This window comes from Lagopus leucura, unplaced genomic scaffold (genome assembly GCF_019238085.1).
Source record: "Lagopus leucura isolate 7727_CA_CO unplaced genomic scaffold, USGS_WTPT01 Super-Scaffold_100033, whole genome shotgun sequence".
Lineage (NCBI taxonomy): Eukaryota > Metazoa > Chordata > Aves > Galliformes > Phasianidae > Lagopus > Lagopus leucura.
The window spans coordinates 4609827-4637530 of NW_024962282.1; the positions used below are offsets into that span (position 1 = coordinate 4609827).

The following is a 27704-nucleotide window of genomic DNA, read 5'->3' on the forward strand; positions in this document are numbered from 1 at the left end:
AGAATGTGCCCTAGCAGGTTGGAGGTCATGTGTATCTTACAAAGTTTTGCTGTTGTTAAGGCCTAAAACTGTCTTTGCTGAGTTCCGCATGGGCCGTATGGTTATTCGCAGAGTCCAGCACAATGGATTTACCATGGCAGCATGTGAAAACAATCCCCACAATCTTCATGGCAGCCATACCTCATGAACCTGGCAAATACCTTGTGATATGGAAAGTGCAAACTGGATTTCACCTAAATCATTATGCCCCTAACATCTGTGAACAAACCACGGGGTTCTTTTCAGATAGTTTCTTCTGCTGTTTCCAGTGAAACACTGAAAGAAGTGTAGTGGCCCTGCGTGCCAGCAATGTGCTTGCTGGAATGCTGATGTAACAGATGCACAAAATCATGGGCTCAAGTGAAAGGCACAAGTGATGCTTATTAAGAAAGATTCCTGATGTTGACTTTTCCTAAAACAGTCTCAACATGGTCAGATGCAAATGCATCTACATTTGGCCATGCACTCACAGATGACAAATTGACTGAACTACATGTGGCCAGAAGCATCAAGTACCAGAACAATATTTGCATCAGAGTGACGTTTCTCTTTGAAACTTCTAAAATATTTAATGTCTGTAGCTGTATACAATACATAATCTTTTGTTAGATTTCTAAACAGCCTCTTTTACTGTGCTTTTGAATATTACTGGGTGGGGAGGTATGGGGGAGGGCACGTTCAGTAGCTAACTATGCAGAACTGGCAGTCAGATGGCTGAGGGCAAATGTGTGGAGAAATGACAAGGGTAAACTTGGGTCTAGTTCTGTTCCTCATGAAGTCAGCGAGAAGATCTGCTGTAAGCAGTTACTGCAATAACAGTAGGTCACTGGAGTAGTTCTGAAAATTTGTCTTCCACGGTTTAAGTGACCAATCTGATAAAAAGGCTCATGCAAAGGTACACTTAGAGACAAACACTGAACTTAAAGACAAAGGAATAATTTATTGTATGGCCTTAATCAGTTTGGCTTTAAGCCTGCGTGTTTAAAATAATAATAATAATAAGCAAGAGTACTTTGAAAAACTAGATAGAACATCAGAGCTGACCTCTATCCCGGGAGTCAGCCATCTCAGATGGTAAGTATATGGCATCCTTTCAGCTGCTGCAGTGCTCCTTCTCGATAGCCTACCCCACAGTGGGTATATTATGTATTATATCTCTTCTACCTCAATCAGAAGCAAGAGTCTGTTCTCAATCATTCTGAGTCCTGTAGTAAAAGAAATAAAAATAAAAAAAAACAGGTGTGCATGGATGGATATGCAGGTGAATAAAAATGCATTTGAAGTGTGGTGATGTAACCACCCTTTATTACCTGGCAATAGCATATATATGATAAGGCTACAATTAATTTGAGTCGGCTCACCAGTTTGAACAAGGTGCTGACAGGGAGCATGGTGAGAGCCCTCGTGGTTTGCTCCAGGTTTCTCTGTGCCAGATGTAGTGGGGCAGCCCAAATGGCAGCCTGCTGCTGTTGTGTCCTGTGGGTGGGATCAGGGAGCATGATTGTGAAAGCATTCACTTATCAAATCTGAAGCAGAGCAAAAGCCAAGCCAAATGAAAATCCACAGCAAGTTCATATCACCGCAGCTTTGCTTTGTGGTTAAAATACTACTTGCATATGAACTCAGCATTTCAAAGCCGCATTCCCATGTCTGCCATAAGCTAGGCCTTATGCATGTCTATAAGATCCTTTCAGCCGAATGCAGTATTAATTTAAAGTCATACTTCTCTATATGTTCCCAGATCAAAAAAGAAAAAAAAGGGAAAAAAAAAAAAAAAAAAAAAAAAAAAAAAAGAAAGTAGCATATCTAGTTCTGACTTTAGGGTACAGAAAAAAAAATGAATGTTGTAACTGTACTCAAAAAGAATCATCATAAATGGAAAAACTTTTCAAAACAACCTGCAGACAACAGTCCAGGGAACACGAGTGTTGCTTTGAGCCAGAGAGCAAACCCCAGGACGAGCGGAGCAGTGGTGGCAGCCTGGGCTCGTTACGCTTTTAACTGATGGCAGTTGGATGAATAAAGCTTTTCCCCAGGGCATATACTAACTGCACACAACAAATACTCATTGATGTCAGCTAACCGATGCCACCAGCTTGTGAAAACACAACGATTATTAGCTGATTTAGAAATATCCTCGCGGTAATTTCATTTCACTTATTACGCCTAATGGATAGCTAGGTATTTGCATGAAGCGTGTGTGGCTTTTTGCCTGAATTGTTAATCGAGCGATTAAGTGGGGAGTGAAAGCGGTGCCTCCAGCTTGACACACCGCTGCCCCGGGTGCCTCCCGCACCAGCTCCCGAGCCGCAGCACATCAGCTGCTTCAAAGAGGCTTCTCTCTTAGGCTACTCATCTGCAAATCAAAGGAGGATTAGTACGGGCTAAGTCACCTTTCTTCGCCCCCGTTTTCTATAGCGGTTGTATTTTTTCTGTTGAAACAGACATCGCCATGCCCGCCTCCCTCACACTCCCTCACACGGCGGCTCTGGCGGTAACCCACGGGCTGCTTAGCAAAGCGTGCTCCAGGGAGACGCGTGCATGCCTGCAGCCTGCACGAGGCTATCGAGCGGCACCGTCACTTGGGCAGCTGATCAGAGTGCAGAAACACCTGCCTGCAGCGCCCACCCCTCCAGAGCCGCCACGTGCGAGCAGCTACCGACGAGTTCCCACGACTCCGACCGAGCGGCCCTCAACTCCGGCGGTCGGCGCCCTGCCGCTCCGCCCCGAGGCCCAGCCCCGCTCGGGCTGCCGGGCTGCGCCCTTCCCGTGCCAAAGCTGCGCCTCCACCCGCACCCGAGTTGCGGTGCGGCGAGGCTTTTCGCCGAGCGGGTCGGCCCTCGCCGGAGCCCGAGGTGAGCCGAGCCGCAGGAAGGCGCGAGCGGTGGCGGGGCGGGAAGGCCGTCCCCCGGCGGGACAGGTGAGGGCGGAGGGGCGCAGCCGCCGGCGGAGGCGCGTGGCGAAGGGCGGGCGGGAGGCAGGGCAGGAGCGGGAGAGCGGAGCGGAGCTGCCTCAAATGCCTGGAATAATTCCGCTTCCGTTCAGAGCCGGGAGCGGCCTCCCACGGCTCCGGGGCCTCGCAGCCGCCTCCTCCATCCCCGAGCGCCGGCCCGGCCGCCATGGCATCGTCCCCCCAGAAGTCCCCTTCTTCCCCCAAATCTCCCACCCCGAAATCGCCCCCGTCCAGAAAAAAGGATGACTCCTTCCTGGGCAAGCTCGGCGGCACGCTGGCGAGGAGGAAAAAAGCCAAAGAAGGTAAGAATCGCGGGTCCGCGCGTTTCCTGGGAGTTACCTCGGGACGGGGAGGGGGGTGGGAGGAGACAGGGGGAGAGGAAAGGCTCGGGGGAGCGGAGGAAGGGGCTGACGGGCGGACGCGGGTGGGGTGGGCAGGCGAGCGGCGAAGGGAGGAGCGCCGCGTCGCCCCGGGGAGCCGCTGGGGCCGGGCGGGGAGCGCCGCTCGCGGTGGCGGCGCGGGGACGCGGAGCGCGGGCCGGGAGACGCGGAGCCGCTGCTGCCGTGGGGCCGGGCCGTGCGGATCGGCCGAGAGAGCCGGGCGGCTCCGAGTTCGTCCCGCGGGCCGGGGAGGGCCGGGCGGGGCGGCCGTAGGGCCGCGCGCAAGAGCGGGCCGTATCCCCGCGGCCGTCCGGATGGCGGGCGGGGCGGGGCGGGGTTCGGCCCGCTGCTCTGCTTGCGTCTGAGGCTGTGGTGCGAGCAGCGTGCGGATTGCTGTGCGCGCTGTCCGTTGGTGTGTGTTGGAGTGCGGCCCGCCGTGGGCACGGCGCTGTGGGAAAGCAGGGTGACGCACACAGCTTGCAGCAGCGCTCCGAGGCTGGACCTGCTCGTTCTGTGTCCGGCTGGGAGCCTTTGCCTGCAGTGGAGCTCGAAAAACGCTGAGCCGACGGTCGGTTTCTTTGTCCGTATATGAATTAATACCACCCTCTGCTGCATCTGCCGATTTAGAATCCCATGAGGCAGAGAACTGGAATTTAGCCTTACTCACCCATCGTTTTTGTTGCTGATTTTAATTTGAACTCGATACCAAGGTAGCAGTCACTTCAAAACTGTTTTTGAAGCCTGCAAGCTCTTTGCTTGCAAGGGAGAGAGACGTTCCGCTCAGCAGACCCTGCTTCTGAAGTACACAGCTGGGTAGTGAAGCAGCACGGCATTTCAAAGAGGCACCTGTCAAGTGCCTCTCCGCCAAAGCTCTGGGGCAGTACAGCCCCTTACTCTGTGTCTGTCGTGTCTTCTTTCTAGATGTGCTGTCTTGCTTTTCAATTAAAATGCACGTTGCACAACTGCACTCACATTGTTTGGCTTTTTCTGGTCATTGCGAATGACTCAGAAGTTGGTGAAATGGTCAGCAGTGGCAAACTGTGCTGGTTGTCCTCTTCTTACGTTACCTCCAGAGAGTAGTGATGAACATGAGTGGCGCTGGAGTAGAAAACAAACCTGTGATGAGGCTGCATTGTAGGTGCATTTAGAGATCTTGAACCTATTTGTAATTGATTTAGTATGCGCAGTATTCGTATAAATAAGGCTCTTTTCCTCAGAGACAGAGAGCACTAAGTCACAGCTCTCCAGGAAGCTGTTAGAGACGGCACAGTTACTCTTATCCACAATCTTTTAATCTTACAAAAATAAATAAATTAATTAATAAAAATGTATTCTATGAAACTGTGTTTCTTCTCAGGAGTTCTGTGTCTGTATTAAAGTCATTGACTAAAATTTGTATCTGTCATTTCATTATCTCATCATGTTACTATTTGCCCTTTTGCAAAGTCGGAACACATTGGTGTTTTCCTTTGTGTTCCCCAGTTTTCTAACTTTTATTTAACAGTATTTCAGAGAATTATTTTGCAACTTGGCAGGGAATTTATTTGAAGAAAGATAAGTCATTAAAGTCTCCATAACATCCTGTGTGTTTCCACATGTATTTAACTGTTGTATGTCCAGTGGAAGCGAGGTATGTTAGTGAGATTGGAAGCACCATCCATCTGTTGTATGGTGTATACCAATTATGTTTTAGTGCAGTCTGTGCTATATATGTAGTTAATTACTGTAGATGACCTGTTATTGTATGTATGTAGCATTTGTGTTTGTGCTATCAGCAGGCATTTTGATCACTGTCAAAGTGATGCTTTGGGTAACGTAACATACAGTTACTCAAGATAGCACAGACTACGTTGGTAGGGATTAGTCATGCATTAAAACATAATATTTAGTTGCAGTGTGTTTTACAGGGCATTTCATGAGATCTAAAATTTGGAGCAAAGATTTGTTATTTTCTGTCACATAGGGTCTTGGTTTTCATTTACAGTACTTCATCTGCTGTCATCTTAGGATGAGAACACTGTCATTCATGAGAGCGTGAAGCAGCTGTGACTTTAGATAGCATAAATACGTTGTTTAAGTAACAAAACCCACAAACTCTAAACTGTGTTTGGAATAGCTTTTTATCTTACAAAAAAATGCTGAGATACTACTGGAATATCTGATGATCTGATATTTGATTTACAGCTGAGCCGTCGTGTCCCAGAATTCTGTACTTGGTGAGATTCTGTCCTTTTCGTTCCTGAAAACCATTCCAAGACTGAGATGACTCTTATCTGCTTCTAAGGAGCCCAGGGGGTGCTGAGCAGGAGCATAAGGTGTTCAGTGGGCCTCTATGTATTCCTCAAAACCAACAGCAAATCACACAATTTGGTAGCAGTTTGCACTGTGTATTAAGCCTGTCTTCATACAAGGCAAGGAGCAAACGTGATGACCTCGTTTTCTGCACATGAAGGTGTGTGCTATGTTACCTTACGAATTTTACGTGGCGGGTTCAGGTTGTCCTCCTTGAATTTGCCTGGCTTGGCAATTACAGATGCAGAATTTTCACTCTTCATAATAGCTTATCGTAGTAGAGAATGTAAAGAATTGGCCTCTGACACATTTATAAGTCTGTGACACTTTCAGGAACGAAGAACAAAGATCAGAATTACTTAAACTGTGTAGGAGCAGATGGGAAACGGGCAGCTTGGGCCACTAAATTGAGTAGAGAGCAATTACTGCTTGTGGTGTGGGCTCAGCCAATTTTCCAATTGATATGACATCAGTTTCAGAAATTTGACTGCTCTTCGTCCTAGTTTAGTTGCTGTTGATGGGCAGGAAAAGGAACCAGTGTTCTAGCTTCTGGCTGTGATATTTCTTTGGCGTGTTCTGTTTTGATTTCAGCTGGGTATGTGAGGTCACAGGAGTAGTGTTTTTGTGTGTGCCCAAGGGACGAGTATGTTAACAGCTTAAGAATCTTGTAGACTTGGCTAATTCTTGAAACTATCATTCAGCTTCTCAATCTTCACTTTGTTGCAGTCATGCATTTGAAAAAAATGATACTGAGAACAAAGTAAAGACTACCGATGAAGCCTAAGCACAGCGTGGTGGGAGCATCTGAGGTACTTGAAGTAAAATTTGTGTCTTTCTGGAATCTGTGATTGAAGTGCTTTGATGTGTGACTGACAGAGATCACACTTCCAGCTGGCTGCGGGTGCTTACCAAAGAAACAAGGCTTTTTGGTACACAAGTGCCCTATGTTAGCTGAGATATTTGGCTTATTTTCTTTGGATCTGTTTCTGTGACTTGTCTTTGAGCAGTGCAGGAGAAAATTTGTTGAAGAATTTGTTGGGCCGTGAGGAGCCAGACGAGGTTTGACAAAAGCAAGCGTAGAGTCTTGCACCTAGGGATGGATAACAGCATGCACCAGTACAGGCTGGGGGCTGACCTGCTGGAGAGGAGCTCTGCAGAGAAGGACCTGGATGTTCCTGTGGACGACAGGTTGGCCATGAGCCAGCAGTGTGCCCTTGTGGCCAAGACCAATGGGATCCTGGGGTGCACTAAAAAGAGTGTGGCCAGCAGATCGAGGGAGGTGATCCTCCCCTTCTCCTCTGCCCTGGTGAGGCCTCATCTGGAGTACTGTGTCCAGTTCTGGGCTCCCTGGTACAAAGTAGGAAGGGATCTCCTGGAAAGAGTCCAGCAGAAGGCCACAAAGATTTGAAAGGGCCTGGAGCATCTCCCATGCGAGGAAAGGCTGAGTGAACTGGGTCTGTTCAGCCTTGAGAAAAGAAGACTGAGAGGGGATTTGATCGATGCCTATAAACATCTAAAGTGTGGAAGGCAAAGGGACAATGCCAGACTTATTTCAGCAGTGCATGGCCAAAGGATGAGGGGAAACGGCCACAATCTGAAGTATAGGAAGTTTCACACAAATGTGTGTAAGAATTTCACAGTGTGGGTGACGGAGCTGACCGGAGAGGTTGTGGAATCTCCTTCTCTGGAGACATTCAGGACCTGTCTGGACGCCTACCTGTGCAACCTGGCCTAGGGAGTCTGCTTTGCAGGAGGTTGGACTGGATCATCTCTAGAGGTCCCTTCCAGCACCTACAATTCTGTGACTGAAAAATCTCTGTCAGTAGACATGTTCTGCTCACCTGCTTGTTTTTTGTGTGGGTTATTCTAGATCAGCATAAATACTTTGTAGGTGTATTCTTTGCTGCTGCTGTCACTTGATACTGTACCTAATATGTGGATTGGAAGAAGAACTGTCAACTCTACTGTTACGCTTGCTAATATCCATTGGTAACACGTAGCACAAATGAAAATGGGCTTCTGTGTGCTCATTCCATCCCGGTGCCTTGCAGGCACATGCTGTATTTCCTTTGAGGAGGAAATGTCGTGAGGAAAACTTTATCAGCACCCTTCTATCTCTGCTTTCTGTTTGTACCACAGCGTACCGGCACGTTGGGGCTGGGCTTTCCTGCACCATCAGGATAGCTGCTGCTTTGATGTCTGCCTTAATGTGTTCTACCTCCAACCTCACTGCATAACAAGTGAAATGTGTGCATAATCTTCTTTCCCTGCTGCTGCTGCACACCACGTTCATATGTCCCCAGTGTACTGGCAGGGCATCACAGCCAGCTGTGCATCTGGTGCTGGGCACAGCCTGCCCCTCTGCCCCTGGAGGAATACTGCGTTGGTGCCAGTCCCAGAAAGCAGATGGAATACTTCTGCTGAATGGGAGGAACGGGAAAGTGGAAAGAGAAGCAGAGGGAAGGCTCACCTGCTTCTTTGTTGTCACTGTGTCGCTGGGAGCCTTTCTAAGCACAAGGGGCAGGGCTTAGGAAAAAAGTAAGGAAGAAACTAATCAGGAGGAGAGCAGTTGTTTTTGTTTTCAATCCTTTGAAACCAGATCTCAGGATAGCTGGAGGGGGTCCTCTGCTCTGAGGGTTGAAAGGATCGCTAGTGTTTCAGTGCCTGTGAAACACTTCTGTCAGCATGGACAGAAAACTCAACTGTTGCTTATGTTGTGATGGCAGTAGCCCTCCCGGCACAGCTCTTGGGCCTGGATTAAGTGGCAGCGCTGGCACTCTGTTAGCTGGTGTCCCCTGCTCTGCTGGGTGCGCACAGGTGCAGGAGCAACTGCTGTGGATTTTGGGTCTGCCTCTCTCCTGCCTGGCTGCCTCCTCCCTCTGCAGCTGTGCTCTCTGCAACCAGCGGGAACTGATGAGCGCTGAGATGCAATTTGCTGTGAGGTGTTTGTTACTGCTCATGCACTAAGTCAAGGGCTGTGCATTGGGTCAGGCACCATACTTTCACAAACTGTGGCAATAGCCCCTGTGTGCAGTAATTTATGACCCAGAGTTCTTCGTCTGTATGCCTCGCATATTTTTATAGCTTTTTTCCTCCTATTGTCTGCATTTTAATATTTCTGACGTTTCAGTTTTGCTAGAACTTGTCATGATCTCATTGCAACGTTTGTTTTATCTAGTTCCCTCTCTCTTTGGTTTTGGATTCAGGAAACTCGGCTTTTGTGGGATCTTCTGTTTGTTTGGTTTCATAGGCTTCAGGAGTTTCAAAGATGTGAAAATCTTGCTTCTGACTGCATTTCTGAATTTCAGAAGTCTCATTCCTAAATTATTCTAAAAAATGTTACTGTTTTCACTAGATTTTCGGTCATGAAATTCCTGAACATCAGGAAGGTTTGCCAAGGGAAGAATTTTGCCTCATCCTGTTTTGGTATTCAGAACTCACTTCTGGCAGGTGCCACGGTCTGGGCTGTGCTGACCCAGGATGGCCAGTAACTTGGGTTAATCTCTGAATGCCTGCATGTGGCCATCAAGCCACTGTGTTTGCATTTGACTTACACTATGTGGGTAAGATAGCTGCTACAGAAACATGCCTTGTGCTTCCTGTATTTTCCCCATTTCAGTGGTTTCTTAATTTTCAGCAACTCTGTAGGTTTCACACAGAATAAAACTAAATCTTTAGTCAGAAGGTTAAGGGAAGGAGGTGGGCCACAAGCTGCCAGTTGGACTGTGATGCAGAGACTGGCAAGCTTGGGTGCAGGTTCTCTGAACAGTGGATATTGGAGGGGGACCTCTGGAGATCATCCCAAGTTGGAGTGCTCCTGTTCAACAAGCTCATGCCTCTGGCTGGCCAGGTATGGTGAAGGTGTGGTGACAGCATTGCCTTTTGTCAATACTTTCTGGTCTCTGCTGTAGTTGACTAGAGGCATACCAATTATCTAGATGAAAGGTAGAAAAAAGATGAAAGTGCTGAAGTAAAGTCAACGTTAAACAAACAGGTGAAGAGCTTCCAATGCTTCCAAATTACAGGACAGAACTGTGGTGAGAAGAGCTAGCTAGATACCATTTCAGCCTGATGTGCCTTTATCTCCATGTTAACTTTTTGTTTACATCTCCAGACTTAAAATATTCTATCTCCAATACCAGGTGTGCACAGAAATATTCGATCAGTCTTCAACATGAAGATAACTATAACAAAGTGAAGCTGTAGAACAGAATAAAGATGTCCTCACTTTCATCCTCAGTAAAGTGAGCATGCTGTTAAGAAAATCTGTAGTTGTAGGTTTGTAGTATTTTCCTTAGCATTTAAGGAATCTGCACTGAAGGTAAGAGAAGAGCCCAAGACTAGCCAGAGAGAAGTTCTCTCTGGGTTGAGTTAGTTTGTGAGGTTCTAAATCTTGAAAACCTCCAGCCTAAACCCAGCTTCCTCTAAGGGTCAGTCTGTACTTCTATGAGGGTCCCTTGAACTGCATATCTGGGATATATCTTTTTTTTTTTTTTCCCTCTTTTATGTCTTCTGCAACCACTAAGCCACATCCCATGGAGAATGAATAGTTGAATATGGGATTTTCTGCCTTTCTCACTGACATTGAGGTAAGGACAGTGGGTTCTGTTGTTACTTTACTGTAACTACAATCAAATGCTTCTTCTTAGTTTAACCCGTAGTTCTGCAGTCTTCTTCAGCAAAATGCTGATGCTGCTGGAGGTGAAGTCACTATTTGCAGAAGCACAGTTCTTTATAAAGAGAAGTTCTACAAAAGCAGTAGTTGAGGCGTTGTTTAAATATTGGTGCTTTTCCATCTACAGCTTCTGTTCTCTTCCTCCTCACACCAGTTCCTCATGTGGTGATGTTGACTTGCGTTATTCATGATAGGCTCTTAACTAAAATGCAAGTGAAACCAGAAAGAGATGCACGTTGACAGGACAGCTGACACCGTGCTAGGTACAGCCAGTGCTGTGCTGGAAGCAGCGTGATGCCACTTTTATGAGAGAGGAGGAGGTGGAAAGCAGGATATTTCGTGGTACTTTGCTGTTTCACATGCAGTTCTTCCAGTACAGGCTGGGGTGAGACTGAGGCTTTGTGTGCTGTCTGTGTTCCTGATGCCTTCCTTCTCCAGCTCCTGGCAGATCTGGTACTTCTTTGAGTACAAGGGAGTAGAAGCTTTTTAACCTGCTGCTCTTCACTGTGCTGCTTGATGAAAGAACACTTGGAACCTTGCTCTGTATTTGTGTTGTCGCACAGCTTATGTTTGGTGTGTTAATACTTATTAATAGATAACATGACTTGGTTTTAATATGCTTAGCCCTCGTGGGACTGGGTGTGTGTGCATGTGTGCTGAGTGAGCCAGTGAGTTAATTCATTTTGGTGACCAGGCTGAAGCACAAACAAAAAATGTCTTGGACCAAAAGCAAAATCAAAGCAGCAGCCCTATGTGGATCCTTAGCCTTCCATGCAGCTATCCCTTGGCAACCTACGCTCAGGCCAGAGAAAACCAAGGACCGTGGAAAAAAAAAATAATTAAAAAAAGAGAAATGAGAATGTGAGTGGTCAGGAGCGAGTTACTGAGTTGTATTGGCAGAGCTGTATTAGGAAGATTAGCCACCATCTGTTCCCCCTAATCCTGCACCTGGCTCTGCACTGTGCCTCTGTTCAACCAAGTGATGGTCTTACTCAGTATTGAAGATTGGCAGGGTTAAGTAACAAGACTCTGCAGACTCCCAAATGCGCTGCTTCTTGTTTTGTAGAAGCCTGTCTGAAATAACTGCACGTGGTGCCGTGAGATGTTCTTACTCATGTGGATTTAATACAGAATTCAAGATAGCACACTGGTTATGATCTTGCAATACTGCTGTTCTTCTAGACTGTTCGTTTCTCCTCATGATTTCTGATTCGTGTATGTATTAACCAGTGCATAGTTTACCATTATTGGGTAATATCTTGTTGATCTCGTTTTTCTTGATTATTTTTGCAAAAGAAAATTCCTGGAATATTTCTGCGAGGCGTTCTTGGTAGCTGGAGTCATTGGCGAGTCCTTTTGGCTCCTCTGATTGTGCTTCACGTAGATCTGATGGTGCCCTTCCTGTTGCACGCTCTGGCAGAGCAAGCGGTCTGTGGCACTGAGCCTGCGCTGGGTGGGCTTAGCCTTCACTAGTGGTGAACCTATGGAATGCCACTTGGGAAAACGGAATTGAGAGAGGGTGCAGGAACTCAGAGCTCAGGAGGGCTTGTTTTCCTGGAATCATGGGCAGGCTGAGGCTTGGGTACTAAGCAGCTGTGGGAGTATTGCGGGCCGCATGGCTCAGTGAACAAGCAGGCATCGTTGTTCGCAAGTAGACAAGACTATAGACAGCCTCAAGACTGCATGTGCTGCAAAAGTGGGCGTTAAGGTCAGAATTTCCCAGACAAGGATGTCTAAATTGCCATGCCCTACTTATCCAACTGTGAGCTGGATTAATGAAAGGGAGAGTTGAGGCGGAGAAGTACTTCGGGTGCATTTACTGGGAGAAGAGAGAGATGTTTTCTTTTGTATCTGTACAGGTGGCCCTTTTGAAGCAAGCCAAAATAAGCTTCCTCACCTGGGTAACGGCCTGAATAGGTTGGCAGGGTGTGAATCCATTTTCAATGTCTGTAAAGAAAAGCATAACGCTCTGCCAGCACACGGCCTTCCATTTATTTTTTTCTTCCTAAGTTTCTTAGCCCATTGAGTCAGGCTGGGGCCTAATAACATGTTTTTGTTTTTGGTTTTTTTTTTTCTCGTAACAGCAGGCAGTTTTAAAGCAGCAAACTATTAGCAGTGAGATATTGGTTTAGAGGAACACTAGTGCACGGGGAATTCTAGAGCCAACGAGGCAGTGCTGTCAATGGTTCAGATTGTTCTTAATTACAATAATGACATTATAGGAGCTGTGGTTGCTGCTGGGCACAGAAGAAGATAATGATAATGTCAGGGCGCTCGGAGTAAATGCATCATAACGTATTGCAGCACCGGATCCAAAAGATGATACACCTAACTTGTCGCAGGGGTGCGCGAGGGAGAAGAATGGGAAGAGGCCGAAGCGGTTTTGTTGTAACGACGCAGTTCAGGGCCGCAGTTCTGTCAAGTCAAACACGCAGCAGAGCAGTTGGAGCTCTCCGTCGCAGCTCAGGAGGCGGCTCAGCTCGGTTCGGGCTGCCCGTGCTGCCGTGCCGCCCCGCTCCCCCGGCGCAGGGTGCAGGTGCGCCGCGGGGCACAAGGTGGCTCCAGCTGCCGGGGGAAGCAGCCGCCGCGGGAGCCCGGGCCGCCTTTCTCTGCTCCCGTGTCGTTCTCGAACTGCTTCTCCCGGCGGGTTTTGTCAGACGCTGTGAGCTAAGTTGCTTTGTCTGAGTCCAGGGTGGCAGCTCCACGTCGAGACCTCATCCCCGTGCTGATCTGCTGAGACAGACTGTGGAGTCAGAGCTTCGTAAGAAAAACACTGAGAACCTGATGGGTGATGGGTGAGGGAGAAGCGGGATTAGAGGATCAACGTAATACCTCGAGTTGCTTGCCGACCTGCAGTCTGCAACAGCAATATTTTTGTTTTCAGAGTCTTTTAAAAGTGAATTATTTTGCCATTTCTATTTTCCACATAACAGCAATTGCTGACAGCCCCTCCTTACACAGAGTGCTTTCATCCACACCTTTCTGAGTATCCAGGGATTTTAGTGGGTCAGGACAAAGTAAATATTTGTTTTATCCCTACTATCTTTGGAGAAACTGAGGCAGGAAAGATTCATTGACTTGATATGGCTCATGTGCCAATCTGCAGCTTACAAGGTGGAAACAAAGCAGTGCTTCCCTTTCTGAATTTGTCTTTGATTTTGCTTCCTTATTTTTTTTTTTTAACTTGTTTTTGAATTCTCTTTTGCACACCTTGATATAAAGCCGGACTTCCTCTCTACATATACACATATAAAAGCAAGCTCACTTGGTACTTAATTTTTCTGTGTGTGAATTAGTCAGAAAATCTGTAGGATGTACTTTTTTTTTTTTTAAATTTGCTTTACACACTGCTGCAGCAGGCATTACATTGGATAGATATCTAAAGAAATGCTATTTCATAATTAGCTCCTTACCCTTATTAAAAAAGAGGGGCATTTGAGTAAGAGGTCTAAGATGTTTTATTTCCTAATAATCTCTCTTGAAAAAATAACAGCCATTAGAGTCAGAAATCTGAATCTGCCACATTGCTTATTTTAAGTCTAAAAGCATGTTGTTTTCCTCTCTGACGTTCAAGAGAGCAAAATAGATGAGCCAGAATTACTGCTACTACCTGCAGTTGATATTAAAAACAAGACAGCACAAAGCCCCCGTGGAATTACTAGGTACTTACGTTTGCAGTTTTTCAAACTGCAACAAACTGATCTTGTCAGAAGTTAACTGGGGGCAGGAGTACAATGAGTAACTCCCCAGATCTAATCCCCTTGTTCTTCATTCAGACTGACACCCCTTAAGGTCAAAGAAGGCTTTGCCTGAATAAGGAATGCAACAACTAGCCCTGGTCCTAGTACATATAGGGCCAGATTGTGGGTCACAGCCAGCTTAGAAGCATCTAGCTCCAGCGAGCCCACATCTTGTGCATAATAGGCAGATCCTTCACACTTTGCTGCCATCCTTTATTAACACGTCAAATACAGAAGGAAAAAACTTATTATGTATTATGGCTGTTCAGAATCTTATGAGCGTATTTTTTTGTTTTGTGTTTCTGAGCTGAAAGGATGCAAATGTGGCTTCAGAAACATCACCCTGTTGTCACGAGAGCGTAAAGAAAATAGAAGTAATCAAAAGTTGGAACTAAATTCTTGGCCAATTAATAAATCTGCAGTCACAGAATAGAAGGTCTGTGGGCTGGAGCTGGCTCTTAACTTAATGTTAACTTACATTTAATTAGCCAGACCAGATGGAAGCTAGCTAAGCTTCGCATGAAGGCTTGTGGGGGGAAAAAGGCGTAATCTTCCATTTTGTTAAAGGAACTAATACCACAGATTAAAGGTTGGTGTTCTTTTCAGAATTTGAAGAGTGGATTCACAGTGGCTGATGGCAAGAAATAGCTTGAGCACTAACAAATTAGCTTAACCCCTAGATGACTAGTAGACAGCTTTGTTTCATTCGGCTCCCCAGTTCAAACCATTGGCCTCCAATTTTGGGAATAAATCTCAGAGAAATAAGAATGCTTGTATTTTATTCTTCCATCAGGAAAGTAGACCTCTATGTAGGCAGCTACATAAAAATGAAATTTTGGGTAAAGTTTTCTCATTCAACTGAGTAAAATTACACACTGTTCAGATGCCAAGTGCCTGTGATCAGTCTAATAGACTTCTTAATTCCTTGCTTAACAATAACAGACAAGTCAGGTAGAGGAGTCAAGAAACCATACATGTGCATGAAGAGTTACAGATATGGATCAAGCCTGTGTGCACTGAGCTTAAGGTCTGTATCAGCTACAAACTAGTATAGGGCTTGAAAATGGAGAAGAGTGAGTGAAATTGTTTTGTCAGGTATGCTGAGTTTTAAGTGTAGCTACAAGAAGTGACACCTCTTCAAAGCACGGTAATTAAATTTGATTAAAAAAAAAGAAAACCAGAAACTCAGAAAGAAGCGGCTAGGTTATGCTAATTGCTCGAGTGTTTAACCAGTCTTTGGGAGTGCTTCCCTGTGATTTCAGCAAGGCAGTAGAGACTTCTTTGTGGTCTGAAGTAACATCCATAGCAGAAAAATAAAGAAAGGTAGCATTGCTCTGAAACATCCAATGCCATCTTGCTTGCAGAAAGTAAGGAAAGTCTCCAGTAGCTGATAAGTATTTTAACTTTGATATGTCATCTTTGCATATCTTGCTTACAGGGGATATACTTACGCCAAGTTTAGTGTGGGAGAGAGGGGCAGCAGACAGGCACCTGTCTTCTGAATAAGGTTTGTGTCTGTCTGAATTTGAGCAGCTGTTTTCAAGTGCAGCACTAGAGAATTAGATATCTAGTGGACTTTACCAGCTAGGATTCAAGCACCTGTAGGGCCGATAACTGTAACACCCAAATACATACGATATCCAGATACCTAAAAAGACACTTAAGTTCCCACAAATGTTTCTTAGTCTAATGCAGGATATTTTAAAACACATAAAAGCAAGCCTTTCGAAGCTTTCTGGAGCTTTCTTATATTGCATAAAACTTTTTTGCTACTAGACCGTCTTGCTTAGATTGTCACATCTGAACTTTCCCATAGCGGCCAAAAAATCCATTACCATTTGATGGCTGCATCACTTAAGTAAAATTATGTGGATGAGATCAGGACAGTTCTTGTGAAGAGTTAGAGTATCTCACAAATCTTAATTAATTATCTGTACTTGCTGACAGTCCTGGGAGAGAAGACTGGGGAACTGAAAGAACATGAAAACTGCAACCTGCTCATGATTGCCATGTGTGGATCCATGTAGGGTATGCTCAGGTGAGGAAATCTCTGCTGTTTGCTGTAGCATTCTCAGAGCATGGATGAACACAGACCCACGCTCTGCAAAATGCACAAATGCAATGAAACAGTTTTAGGGCAAAAAGCCTTTCTGCTGTATCAGCTGAACTGGAGCACATATGGGTTTGGAATCCTACCAAGTACTTTGAGAGTTTTTTTCACATGTATGCGTGTTAACGATTTGCTCTCTTTTTCATTTCTAAATAATTATATCCTGGGGACATAAGACAAAGAATTTTTCTAATCGCTATTTGCTAGACCACATTCATCTACAGTTACTGAATGGTGGCATTGAAGACACCACAGTTATTTTCCATTTTGTGTTATTGACATATTTCAGATGCTGCTTGGTGACAAAATACTTGAAGGGAAATAGTAAATTTAAAAAACAATTTAGTTGCAAATGATGGAAGTAACACCAAGTGGCTTTGGAAAACCCAGAAAAGTGTAAAAGTGCACAGTGCACTTTCTGGAGAACTGTGGGTATTGTGCAAATATTTATATATTTTCCTGGTTGAGTGAAACTTAATGCTATGCATCTTAACAGCAACTTCTGTTTTTCATATAAATGCCCATTGCATTTGGAGAGTGTAGTGGAGCCCGGTAGGACTTGTCCCAACAAGTACATCTCAAGAGAATGTTTAGGAACAGGGCCATTCGTTTACCCTTGGTAGCCACGTGTTGGAAATTGTCAGGTGAGAATCATGGCCTGTTTTTTTAAGGGCATGAGTAACTCCAAATTCTGTGTTTAATAAACCTCTATTACAAAAAGCATTGTAGAAACCAGAGTTTGGGAACTGATCTTTTCATGGAAGTATAGTGCAGTGTGAAACTTGCCAAAAACTAATGGATCGTTTGCAGGAAATTGAAATTTAAAGTGGATGAGTCAGTCTACTGCAAGGCTGAACAGTTTCCACTGAACTTAAATAATGAATGCCAAGACCCAGAGACAGCACAATCAGCTACAGCAGTTTTCTTCAGTTGCTTCAGCCAGACGCTGCAGTGGAGTCTGTGTTTAGCAGAGTTCCCCTTGTCTTACAGTTAGTTTACCAGGCTTTAAAAGCATTCTCGTGCACTCTTCTTGCCATTGCTGAAACCCTTGCAGAAGAAGCAGCAGCTCAAGCTTTTCTTTCATTATTATTATTTTTTTTTTTTTTACTACAGCATGTGGGTCAGAATGTGCAGTTTCTGCTTTCAGGGACTTCATCTGCAGAATGCCACTACCGTTTTTTGTAACTTCATTCTCCAGAAAAGGAGGAGATTGCTTCTTTGTTCAGAAGTGGTCTCAGTTAGCTTCATTCTCTCTAAAAGGAGACAGATTGTTTACTTACTGTGTGCAAAGATTCTGATATGCTTAATGAAATCAAACATTAGGAGGAAAGAGAGAAAGAAATGATTGTTTCTAGTTTGGACAAATCATGTGCTCAGAGCATATTTATGCAGCACCACTTTAAACTTTTACTTAGTACCTGGGCCCAAAATGAACTCTTTGTAGGAATTCAAGAAGAAATGAAGTGTACATGTATGTGTGTGTGGCTTAGATTTCTTTAATGTGAGCTATTGTACTTGAAGCCTGTGCCCATAGAGAGTGGCTGAGGACATGAATGATCTTCTGGTGAATCCTCAGTTCTTTACTTTTGCAGAGAGAGTCCTGTTCTCCATCTGGCATCAGTAGTGGCGCCGCATGAATGTTTCTGAGCTGAAGAGTCTCTGGGCTTTAGGCTTCTGGGTTCACACAGAACTGAAGGTAGTTGATGGCTCTCCGTTCATTCACAGTGGGTCATGGGTATAATTATTTTCTCACATCTGCCATCTAAATAGAAATGTTAAATCTGGATTGTTTACATTAATTTAAGATTTCACTTAATTATTTTTTTATTATTATTTATTTTAAGTAGTGACTGTCTCTCTCTAGTAAAGAAAGAGAGACATAAAAACGGGTTAGCACAGGCCAGAGCAACATAGCACTTACATACCAGGGATGTGCAGCTGGAGAGGAGTTTGAGAAGAGTGTGAACACATATGATGGCTCTTCAGAATGGTTTACCAGCCTCCAACAATTTGTCTTGTGCAAGTCTTTGCATGCACACCTACCGGACTTTCTCCAAATAACTATGTTGGGTGAATTTTCCCGTTTGGCAGCTGACTGCATGGAGTTGTTGACACCTTCAGTGAGTTGTGTGAGGAGTTTCTCAGTTTTGCCATGAGCTTTTTTGAGATGCATCCCTTAATATAAATTGTGTGTATTTATTTATTGAAATACTGCTTTTTGACTGTGTATCCCCTGTTCGCCTTCTCTAGTGAATGATCACATGGTTCTGTGGATGTGTGATTTCGTGTGCACAGCAAGGCATTAGAAAGCAGGACTGCCTTTGTCTTCAGTTTGAGCACTACTGCTGTAGTTCCATTAGCCCTACAAGCAGAGTGAAGGACAGAGTCCTGCTCTCATTGTAAATCCTGGGTGTTAGGCCATCCAAAGTGTTTATGTGATTGTAGAACATCGGAGCTCAGAGAACTGATGTAAGTTAGAACTAACCTTTGGTAGTGATTGGTTACTTTTAATCTGAGGCTCTTCCCTGATGTAATTTGTCATAAGGACCTGTGAATGCTTGTGCAAGAGATGATGGATGATAATGTGGGAGTGAGAACGAGCAACGAGTTTGGGAACAAGGTGTGATGAAAGCAGTGCTCATGGAATGGCACTGCTTCCTGCATCAGATTTGAATACTTGTGTGCCTCAGTTTCTAGCTACACAAAATGGAGTGAAAATGAGTTTCTTTTCAAGGAGCTTTTTAGTTGAAAAATGTTACGGGTTAAGTGTGAATGTGATGAAAGATGCTGGAGACTAGGATGCTTTGGCAGGAAAACGGCCATTGGGGTATGACTGGTTTCCGTTTGTTTTGGAAAAGTTGTGCACAAAAGAACTTGAATTCAGATAAATTTTTCCCTCTTTTTTGAAGGGGCTTTGGGAAGAGCATGCATGGAAGGGCACTGGAGTTACTGTTTCACTGTACGATATTCCTTCTCTGAGAAATGTTACGTTTTTGGCTGGTGTGCAGGCAGAACTCACCAGATAGGGTTAATTATTACAGTGCAAGCGACTGAGGATTTAAATATGAATTGTAGCTTTTTGACCCTATTAATCATAGAACTGCCTGACCTATCTTGGTTACTGTAACAAAGCTCCTTTTTTTTTAATGATGAGTCATGAGCATATTTTAAATTAGATTTCTTTGAAAATAAAGAAGTGCCATGATTGCATCTGAAAAACATTTTCTAAGCTAAGAATTTAGCATATGTATGTCAGCATACAGCGCAGGGGGCTTACAGTAAACTAGCTTAAATGAGGACTAGATCCAAATAAGAGCAGACTTGTGGAGAAGGTCTGTGGGCACATTTTGGGGAGTGGCAGGAAAACTTCTGCTATAGGGGAAGGTTCACTCGTGGGCACTTTACCTAGAAACCAGCTTGGGTGATGTTTCTGTTTAAAGCAAAATGTAGGATTTAAAGCAAGGAACCAATGATTGTGAAAATTAATTCTTGTGTTGTTTACTCTACAAGAAAAGCTCCAACTATGCTCTAATTCATTTGCTTTGCTTTCCAAAAATATTTTTAGAAATTAAATAAAAAACATTAAAGTACTTCACGAGAACAGTTGTGGGGTATTTTTTAATTATTTTTTTTTTTTATTATTTTTTAATAATGCCATTAAAACTACTTTGGAGAGAAGAAAAAGCCCTCTCGAGAAGCAAAGCCCTGCCCTCTGTTACAGCCCAGCCAGACGGGCCGTTAACCCGCTCTGTGCACAGCACTTGTGGAGTTGCAGCAGAGAGAAGACTGACCGAAGCCCGACAACATTTAATTCCAACTGTTGCTCAGTTGCAAAAAGTGCATTTTGGAGTCTGTAGGCCTTTAAATGCATGAGGATATTTAACTCCTCGGTGCCCACAGCGGCCCGCTCTGCGCCTCGGCCTTTCCCAGGCCTCGGTGTTCGCCCTGCCGGCTCGCCTTCTGCAAGCAAGTTTTGTTCCAGCCTTGCTCCGACGTGTTTTTCTCCCATGGAACGGCTTGTTAATTTATCTACCAGATAAGCAGTTGCGCACAATTAAAAGCCTTCTTTGGTCGTGTTCGCCCTCAACCCTCCCACGTGTTTTCCTGCCATTCTGGTGACCCTTCTTTGACTTTTGTTACCTTTTAAGAAGTGGCGGGATGGGGCGTTGGGTTGAGTTGTGAAATACTTAACCCTCCTGTCTCCTCTCGGAAACACAGCTCTGTGCGCACAGCTGGCACGCAGCTTCTTGCAGAGCTTTTTAGAGGGCTTTTTGTAGAGAAATGTGACGTCTGAATGCCCGTCTCCAGCTTGGATTGCCGTAAATGTAGGACACAAAAAGGGTGAAATAAGAAAACGAATTTCCTTATGCTCCAGATCCCACGTATCTCCAGGAGCTCTACTTCTAGTGCTTTAAAAATGATTTTTGGATAAAAAAAAAATCCGCCGTGGGGTTCCGCACTTTATTCAAGGAGTTAAAAGTCTGGGGCTGCGCTTGATGAGCCAGATGGTCTTTAACAGTAACATTGTTCATATTGTTTAGATTATCCTGTTGCAAGTACAGTGCCTCGTTTACCTTTTATGGAAGAAAGTGTGGAAAATTGACCACAGATGTAAGTAACCAAGAATGATGGCTGAGGCAATTCTAACCAGGCCTCCCTCTCTAACACGCCTGATCCTGCAGATAAAAATAAATAGAGAAATGGGCGGCAGCATGAGAAATATCTAATGTTACCTATTTAAGTGTTTAATTTGAGCCCTGTGAGCTACTAAAATCTTTATTTTTATTTTATTTTGAGCTGGTTTCAGTCTTTCAGTGTAGGCAACCTGAATGTGGATTTGTATCCAGGTACTAAGTAGCACATCATTATAATTTTTTTCCATCCTGTTTAAAAAAAAAAAAACAACCCAACACAGGGGGGGGGAGGGGAAGGCACAGGAGAAGCCAGCTACACTGACCTCAAACCACTCTCTATGGTGCAAAAATCTTCATGAGAAGATTAGTACCCATTTTGTGCTATAATGAGAGCACAAATTCCCCATTAATGATGATTTGATTGGTATCAGAAGTAAAGGCTGTGCCAAATTAATTAGAGGTAGTTCAATTGTTCCTCCTAATAATGGAGTGCAGAGTCTGTGAGGCATTGAGGCATCTTGCAAGACAGTTTCAGAATGAAATGAACTTTTTTAGACAGGTACTTCTTTTGTGCAGTATCTAGAATTGGAAAGTTCAGTGCTTAAACAGAACAAAGAGAAATGAAAGCAATAAAGCCCTGTTTTATAAAGTCCTTTTGTCTCCTATCACTTTTCTTTCTCTCCCTCGTTTCCTTCCTCTTATTAGGAGCTGCTGTTAAATTGCGTTTACTTACGCAAGTGGTCTCCTCTGGAGCCCCTAAGCTGATAGCGCTGCATTTGCATGCAGGTGCTGCTGGGGCGGCTCTCAGCCTCTGCCTGCCCTTTTCTCCCTGCTCTGGCAAAGTAAAGAGAGCTGTAATTATAAACCAACAGGTTTACTGTGTGAGTGCTCAGAACCTGGAAATCTCCTGTTTGTTCATCAGAGCAGGCTGGCTGGCTGGTACTCTTTAACAAAATAGTCGATTCCTTTCGTTTAAAGGCAACATCTTCACTTTATGGCAGTAAGCTTCCATTGAAGCCTTGAATCATCTAGGAGGTATTTTCTCTTGCCAGTGTGGTACTTTTGAACTTAATTCTGACAGCACCAGTTTCTAGAAGCTAGAACTTCTAGAAGACTGCTAGACTGAGCAGATTCTTTTTGTGGTGTTTTTAAAATACGTCCTTAGAAAATTGCCTGAGAAGATTTTTACAGAACTCATAAGAGACCTCTGAGGGCTACACAACATACGACATTACTAATGTGAAGCCAACTTTTTCCTTCTGAGGAGCAAACAGACTTCTGAGGCAGAACGTTCAGTCAATCTAAGGTGCCAGTATGTGGGCCATGAGAGCTAATAAACCTTACATTTTTTCAGTACCTGCATTCAAAATATGATAAATTTAATTGGGCACATGGAGGGTTGTTTTTTGAGTGTTTAACTTTTGGTTCAGCTCCCTGTGGGACCCAGAAAAGTCCTACTGGACACACCAGCTCTGGCTCCGGGCCCTGGGTTGTAGGGTGGGGAAGGGGAAAGCCACAGAAGTGCAGGTGGGGAGGAATTGGCAGCAGCAGCACTGAGGTGAGAGAGTGGAAGGGTGACAACATCCAAGGGCTGGGGTGACAGCCAGATGTACAAGGTGACAGGTGACCAGCTTGTTTCAGCATGAAGGGCTGATCAAAAGGTGGTGCCCTGGTGTGTTTGTGGAGCTTATTCAGACAGAGTAGGGGGCTGACTGCAGCTTGTGTGTGGGAGCCAGCAGCCCCGATTGCTGGCCCTGGTTCTGTTCTGAGGCTGCAGGCAAATTCTCATTTTTGTTTGTTTTCCATAAAACAGTGATAACGATCATTATCTGCATCGGAGTGATATGGTGAGGATTACAGGGCCACTGTAGTTCTTTAACAACTGGGATTTGTTGACCCTTGTTTGTGCCCAGAGTCAGCAGATGTTTACCCCAGTAACAAGCGCGAGGTTTTACTTTGCTCCTGTTAATGCCATAGAGCAACCACAGCTATAGAAAAAGGGCTTGAACACTATCCTGGCTGCCTTAACAGACTTGTTAATAGTAATTGGGCTGCACAAGTGACTAAGGACAGTGTTTACCTGACTTGCATTCTAGTACTAATGAAAATGGCTGTATGTGAAGAAAGGCAGGAGTTTTGAGTCTGTGGTTATGGTCTGGAGAGCTAATAGGGAATCTAGGATTAATTTGTTCACAAACGTAATGTTTCATAGAGTTCTAAAAGTGAGTTTGGAGCTCTCTGGGAGATCAGGTTTTGTGCTTGATCTGAAGAATCATTCAGCCAAGCATTCTCACCCATCTTTATCTCATTCAGACTAAAAATAAATACTCAGATGAATTAAAGTCTGTATTTCAGAATAGAGTTTTAAAGCAGGGTGTAGTGGTATTATGATTTCTCTTATTGGTGTTCTGCATCATAACATAATGGCTTTCTAAGCATGGATATAAATTTCCATCTAGATTAATCTGCCAACTTAAGATTTGCAATAGCCCAGAGATTGCCCATTAGATAAAGCGGAAATACTGATCACTGCCAGTACTCTAGAGAAACTCAGATAGGAACAGTTCTTATTTGTTCAGGGCCAATTGAATAGAGAACAGGGGAGCAGAAGTGCCACCCCAGGCAGTCAGGACTCCTATGTGCTAGATAGTTTTGATTTTGCTGGTACAAACTATCCTATGTGCTGACAACGTGTAGCCTCTATAGGATTTAGCTGTAGGAATAGATCTCTTTTTACTCACTTAAAGGATTATTTGGTAAATTTTTACAGAAAGAGGGCAGAGTGCTTAATCAGTTACAGCTAACCACTATAGTAATTCCTGACTTGGTCTCTAGAGGGTAATCTAAAAGAAGAGGTGGAAGTCAACATGACACAAACATTTATAGTAGCTTGGTTTTTATACCATTACTGTTGTTCTTACAGGCCTCCATCAGAAAAGAAACAGATCATTTGTTTAAACCCAGTGAGACCTGCCTCTTAAACTTGTCTTGCAAGTGATGTGATGTATATTGTGTCAAATAGATCATGGAAAACACAGGTTTTTGGTGGACCCAACACCCAGCCAGTAATGCACAGGGAAACTGAAAAGAAGCTTCTTTTGCTAGCTCTCATCAAAGCAGACTGTGAATCCAGCTAGGAGCCCTGTGAGACGGCATGGTAAAGTGTTAGGTCACCCAGGTAATGACCATCAGATGGCTCCTTGAATGGACCATGCGCTTGGAACACTGACACCAACATTTCTTGGATTAAAATTCAGACTCAGGGATTTAGAATCAGTAGCAGAGTTACGTAGTGGGCTGGAGACTTACCTTTCTCACTGCTCCAGAGTGTGCCCACGTAAGGAAGTGCTGTAAACTCTTGGAGACAGCTGTCCAGCCCACAGATGCTTGCATGCAGTTCTGTAATGTCCTGCGGGAGTTTGGAAACAGTCCTGCTTGATTTGGGATCACCTGATTGGCTTAGTCAGTGGTGCTGACAGTGACAGTACAGCACCAAACAGCAGTGTACATAATGGTCTGACTTGAAAAAGTGCCGGCAAGTTAGAGTGCTGAAAGTGGAATGGAATAGTCTGTGTGATGGACAAGAAGACGTTTGTTTTGCTGTGCCTACGTGGTAGTTTGACTTGTTGCTCTGCATCTGTTTGTGTGTGTAGGGCTGGAGGGGTGGAGTTGTGAATACAAAAGACTTTGCAGCAGAACACAAGCCCTAAGCTCAAAAAAACATTACTTGATTTGTTGAACATACTGAGATCTGCATTAAAAAATATGAGCTCTGCTTAAAAATTAGATACTTTTATTTATAAAGTGTTGTACCCTACTACTCCTTGTTTTTGACAGATATGCTGGGAATTTCCTTTTTTGCAAACAATGCCTGGTAGAAGCATGTTTCCGTGACTAAAGCTATGATGAGAGCATCTGCCTTGTCTGGTTCCAGGAATAACCTACACATCAGCTATGTTCTGCCAAGAACACAGGGACTGGCTATTGAGATGAATGGTTTTGGTTAATATGCACCACAAATTAGGCAAAAAAGATGCCTATGCATTTTAGTTCATAGATAATTATCAAGAAATTGTGTTTGGAGAAAAATAATGTATGGTTGGGGAATAGAAATGTAAGCCTTGAACCTCCTATCCTTAAAATATAAATCACTGCAAGTTCCAAAGTGCTTGCATGACTCATATGCGAAGGTCATAGACCAAATTTGCTGATGGAGGCAGGATGAAACAAACTCAGCTGCATTTTTATGATACTTTTCCTGCTGCTCCCAGTGTTTTATTTACCCAAAGTAATACAATTTTCCAGAGAAGTGTAGCAGCTCCAACATATGGAACTGCTATCCAGTTCACTGCATAGGTGCAAAATGGACTGGGAACGGCGGTGTGTCAATAAATAGCTTACTGCACGTCAGGGAAAGTAGTCTCACAGGAGCCAGCTTGCCAGCTTGGCAATATTCTAGCAAAGGAGATCGCAGGATGGAATTGGTGTATTAATGCAGTTTAGCGAATAGAACCCAGACCTAAAGGAAATCCAACTCAAGTAACACAAAGACTAAATGGAAGGCAAGGAGAGAGTAAGAATGAGGGGCTTGTTCGTGTGCAGGTCTATATATCAAGGATTTTTTCTTTACCCTGGCACAAACCGTGTGTCTGTTTTGGACCCCCTTGTAAATCATTACTTTTTCTTGGGAAACAATAACATAACACTGAGCAAACTATTCAGTAACTGATTGTGCTGCCTTTACTCTTGCTGAGTAATGTTTTTGTACTATGAGAGAGATCAGCAGGAGTTAGGATTGAGGTCTGATCTGCAGACTGGTTTTATGTCGCTGATCTTTTGCTGACTTTTAAGTCTTGTCTCTGTTTTCGGAAGCGTCGTTGAGTTTAGTTTTCAATCCAGTGTTATTTACACAGAAAATGAGAGGAGAGTAATTCCAGCATTTGGTCTGAAATGTCAGCATGTAACAGCGAGCCAGGCTCTGGTGAAGGTTTCACACCTGAGTGAAGCCTGGTTTGATGGCAGGGAGTGGCTCTTATTGTTTGAGGCTGCCTTACCCAGCCTTCACGTGTGCTGTTTGCACCTACGTTTGTTGTAAAGGTACTGTGTATGATATAAGCTGTAAAGAAGTCTGTGTATTTATAGCTAGAACATCATTCTCTTTCGTCTGTGCGTTTATGAAAAAAGCTGCCTGCCTGCAGTTGGTAACACTTGTGCCTTGAAGGTGTGCTGCAAAGATCAGTAATGTGCTGGGGGAGCCGTGGGCCCCCCAGATATTGTCAGCATCTCTTAAGCCACCTGTCGTCATAATATAGGTGATGGGATTTTGTTTTTGTCAACTGATTTTTTGCAGTTGCCAGTTAGGTCTAGTCAGAATTGCCCCTTCTAAATGACATTTGTCAGTGTTCACCTGTGTTATCTGGGAGAGATACAGTTTGATAATTGCACATCTGTAAATATAACTGTGATGTTTGTCCCCCCCTCCCTTTCATTACACAGCCTGTTTGAGGGTAATTAACTTCTGGATTTTAGCTCTGGTAAATAAGGAAGAGAGAGGAGGTTACGTTGATGTCAGCATTGATGTCGGCATAAAGATTAAAATTAAGGTGTCCAGGAAGGCAAGCTTTAGCCAATAGCACCTGTTTTGGAAGATCACAATTAAATCTTCGCATTTCAGTTTTGCTAAGTGAATAGTGCACTGCTTGGGCAGCATCTTGGCATTGCTTCACAGGGCTTCATTCTGGTTGTGAAAGCAATGCAGAGGGGCCTTAAACCAAGGCTGCTGGAGCAGCTGGGAATTTCCTCAGCACAGGGAAATCTCAGCGTAAGATGGGAAAGTTGCACGTCATACACATCCTCACTTACGTAGACTGTGAAAGGTGAAGGGCTTTTCAGTGAGTTTGACAATTGGATTTCAGAAAGTGCAGCAGACCCCTGAGACCTTCAGTGACAAAGCAGTGTCGTTCACACCCTGAGCCACCCTTGAAGTCCCAAATACCAGCCTCACATCATCCATGTGAGGAGTGGGGAAGGCAGGAAGCCTGTCTGGAGGCGTCTTTTCCCAGACTGCATTTATGCAGTGACAGCGTTTGGCACTGCCAGAGATCCAACCCGTAATTTCTGGGTAGCTGAGCATTTTATGTGATTCCCCGTTTGTGTTCTACTTATGTATAACATGAGTTCTGCCTTCTCATTCTTCGTGTACGTGATTCCTAGCATTTTAAATTCAAACAGATTAGATTTAGATTTTTTTTGTAATGAACCTGCATCATTTTGTGTGCTGCATGCTCCTGAAATAGCCTGGGGGAACTTGATAGGCACTATTTGTGTCTGTCATGTAGAGATGTAAGAAAATATCCAATTGCTTTCTTCTTTCTTTTGTTAGCTCTTTCCTGTAATTCTAATCACTGTTTTACTATAGTATTACACTACTGAGCAAGGCATGATTTCAAAAGGTGGCATGGTTGCTGTATTTGGAAGTGGTGGTACTTAAAGGAAAAGGCTTGGAGCTCTTTATGGCACATTTTCTCCTTCTGGCATCTGAGATCACGGTTTGCAAAGTAGAAATAAATCTGATGTGATTCACTGACAGGAGGTTTCATTCATCCTTTCCTGGTGCTGCTTCCTGACCTCAAGAGAATACAATATGGGCACGGCACTGCTGTGCTGCATTGAGCTTTACTGCTGAAACGTTGTTTGTATAAAACCAGAAGTGGATGCTGACACTGTGATGCATTGCATGTAGCAAGGGAGAAAAGGACTGGCAAGTTTTGCCAATGTTTATTACTGCAGTGGTGAGATATTGGGAGTCTTCTTCATCACTCCTAGGTCTCTATCACTTCTGCATAGAGCAGAGTGAGTAAAGCAGAAGCATTAAGGAACTG

The 27704-nt window shown here is 44.2% G+C and overlaps 2 protein-coding genes across 2 annotated transcripts in view; one reads left to right on the plus strand and one right to left on the minus strand.

The window, feature by feature from the left end:
* Nucleotides 1–959: 959 nt before the first annotated feature.
* On the minus strand, nucleotides 960–3160 carry LOC122185768 (formin-like protein 5). The gene is made up of 4 exons (XM_042881845.1): nucleotides 3116–3160; nucleotides 2655–3059; nucleotides 1401–1515; nucleotides 960–1244 (listed from the first exon to the last, which is right to left on the minus strand). Exons 1-4 carry the CDS (start codon nucleotides 3158–3160, stop codon nucleotides 1189–1191), a joined length of 621 nt encoding a protein of 206 aa, XP_042737779.1. The 3' UTR covers nucleotides 960–1188.
* The window catches only part of PARVA (parvin alpha), a 64719-nt gene continuing 40103 nt past the window's right edge, over nucleotides 3089–27704 (plus strand). Inside the window, exon 1 of the mRNA XM_042881911.1 lies at nucleotides 3089–3294. Within this exon, the coding sequence (XP_042737845.1) occupies nucleotides 3159–3294 (136 nt within the window). The 5' untranslated portion in view covers nucleotides 3089–3158. The remainder of the gene's footprint in view (nucleotides 3295–27704) is intronic.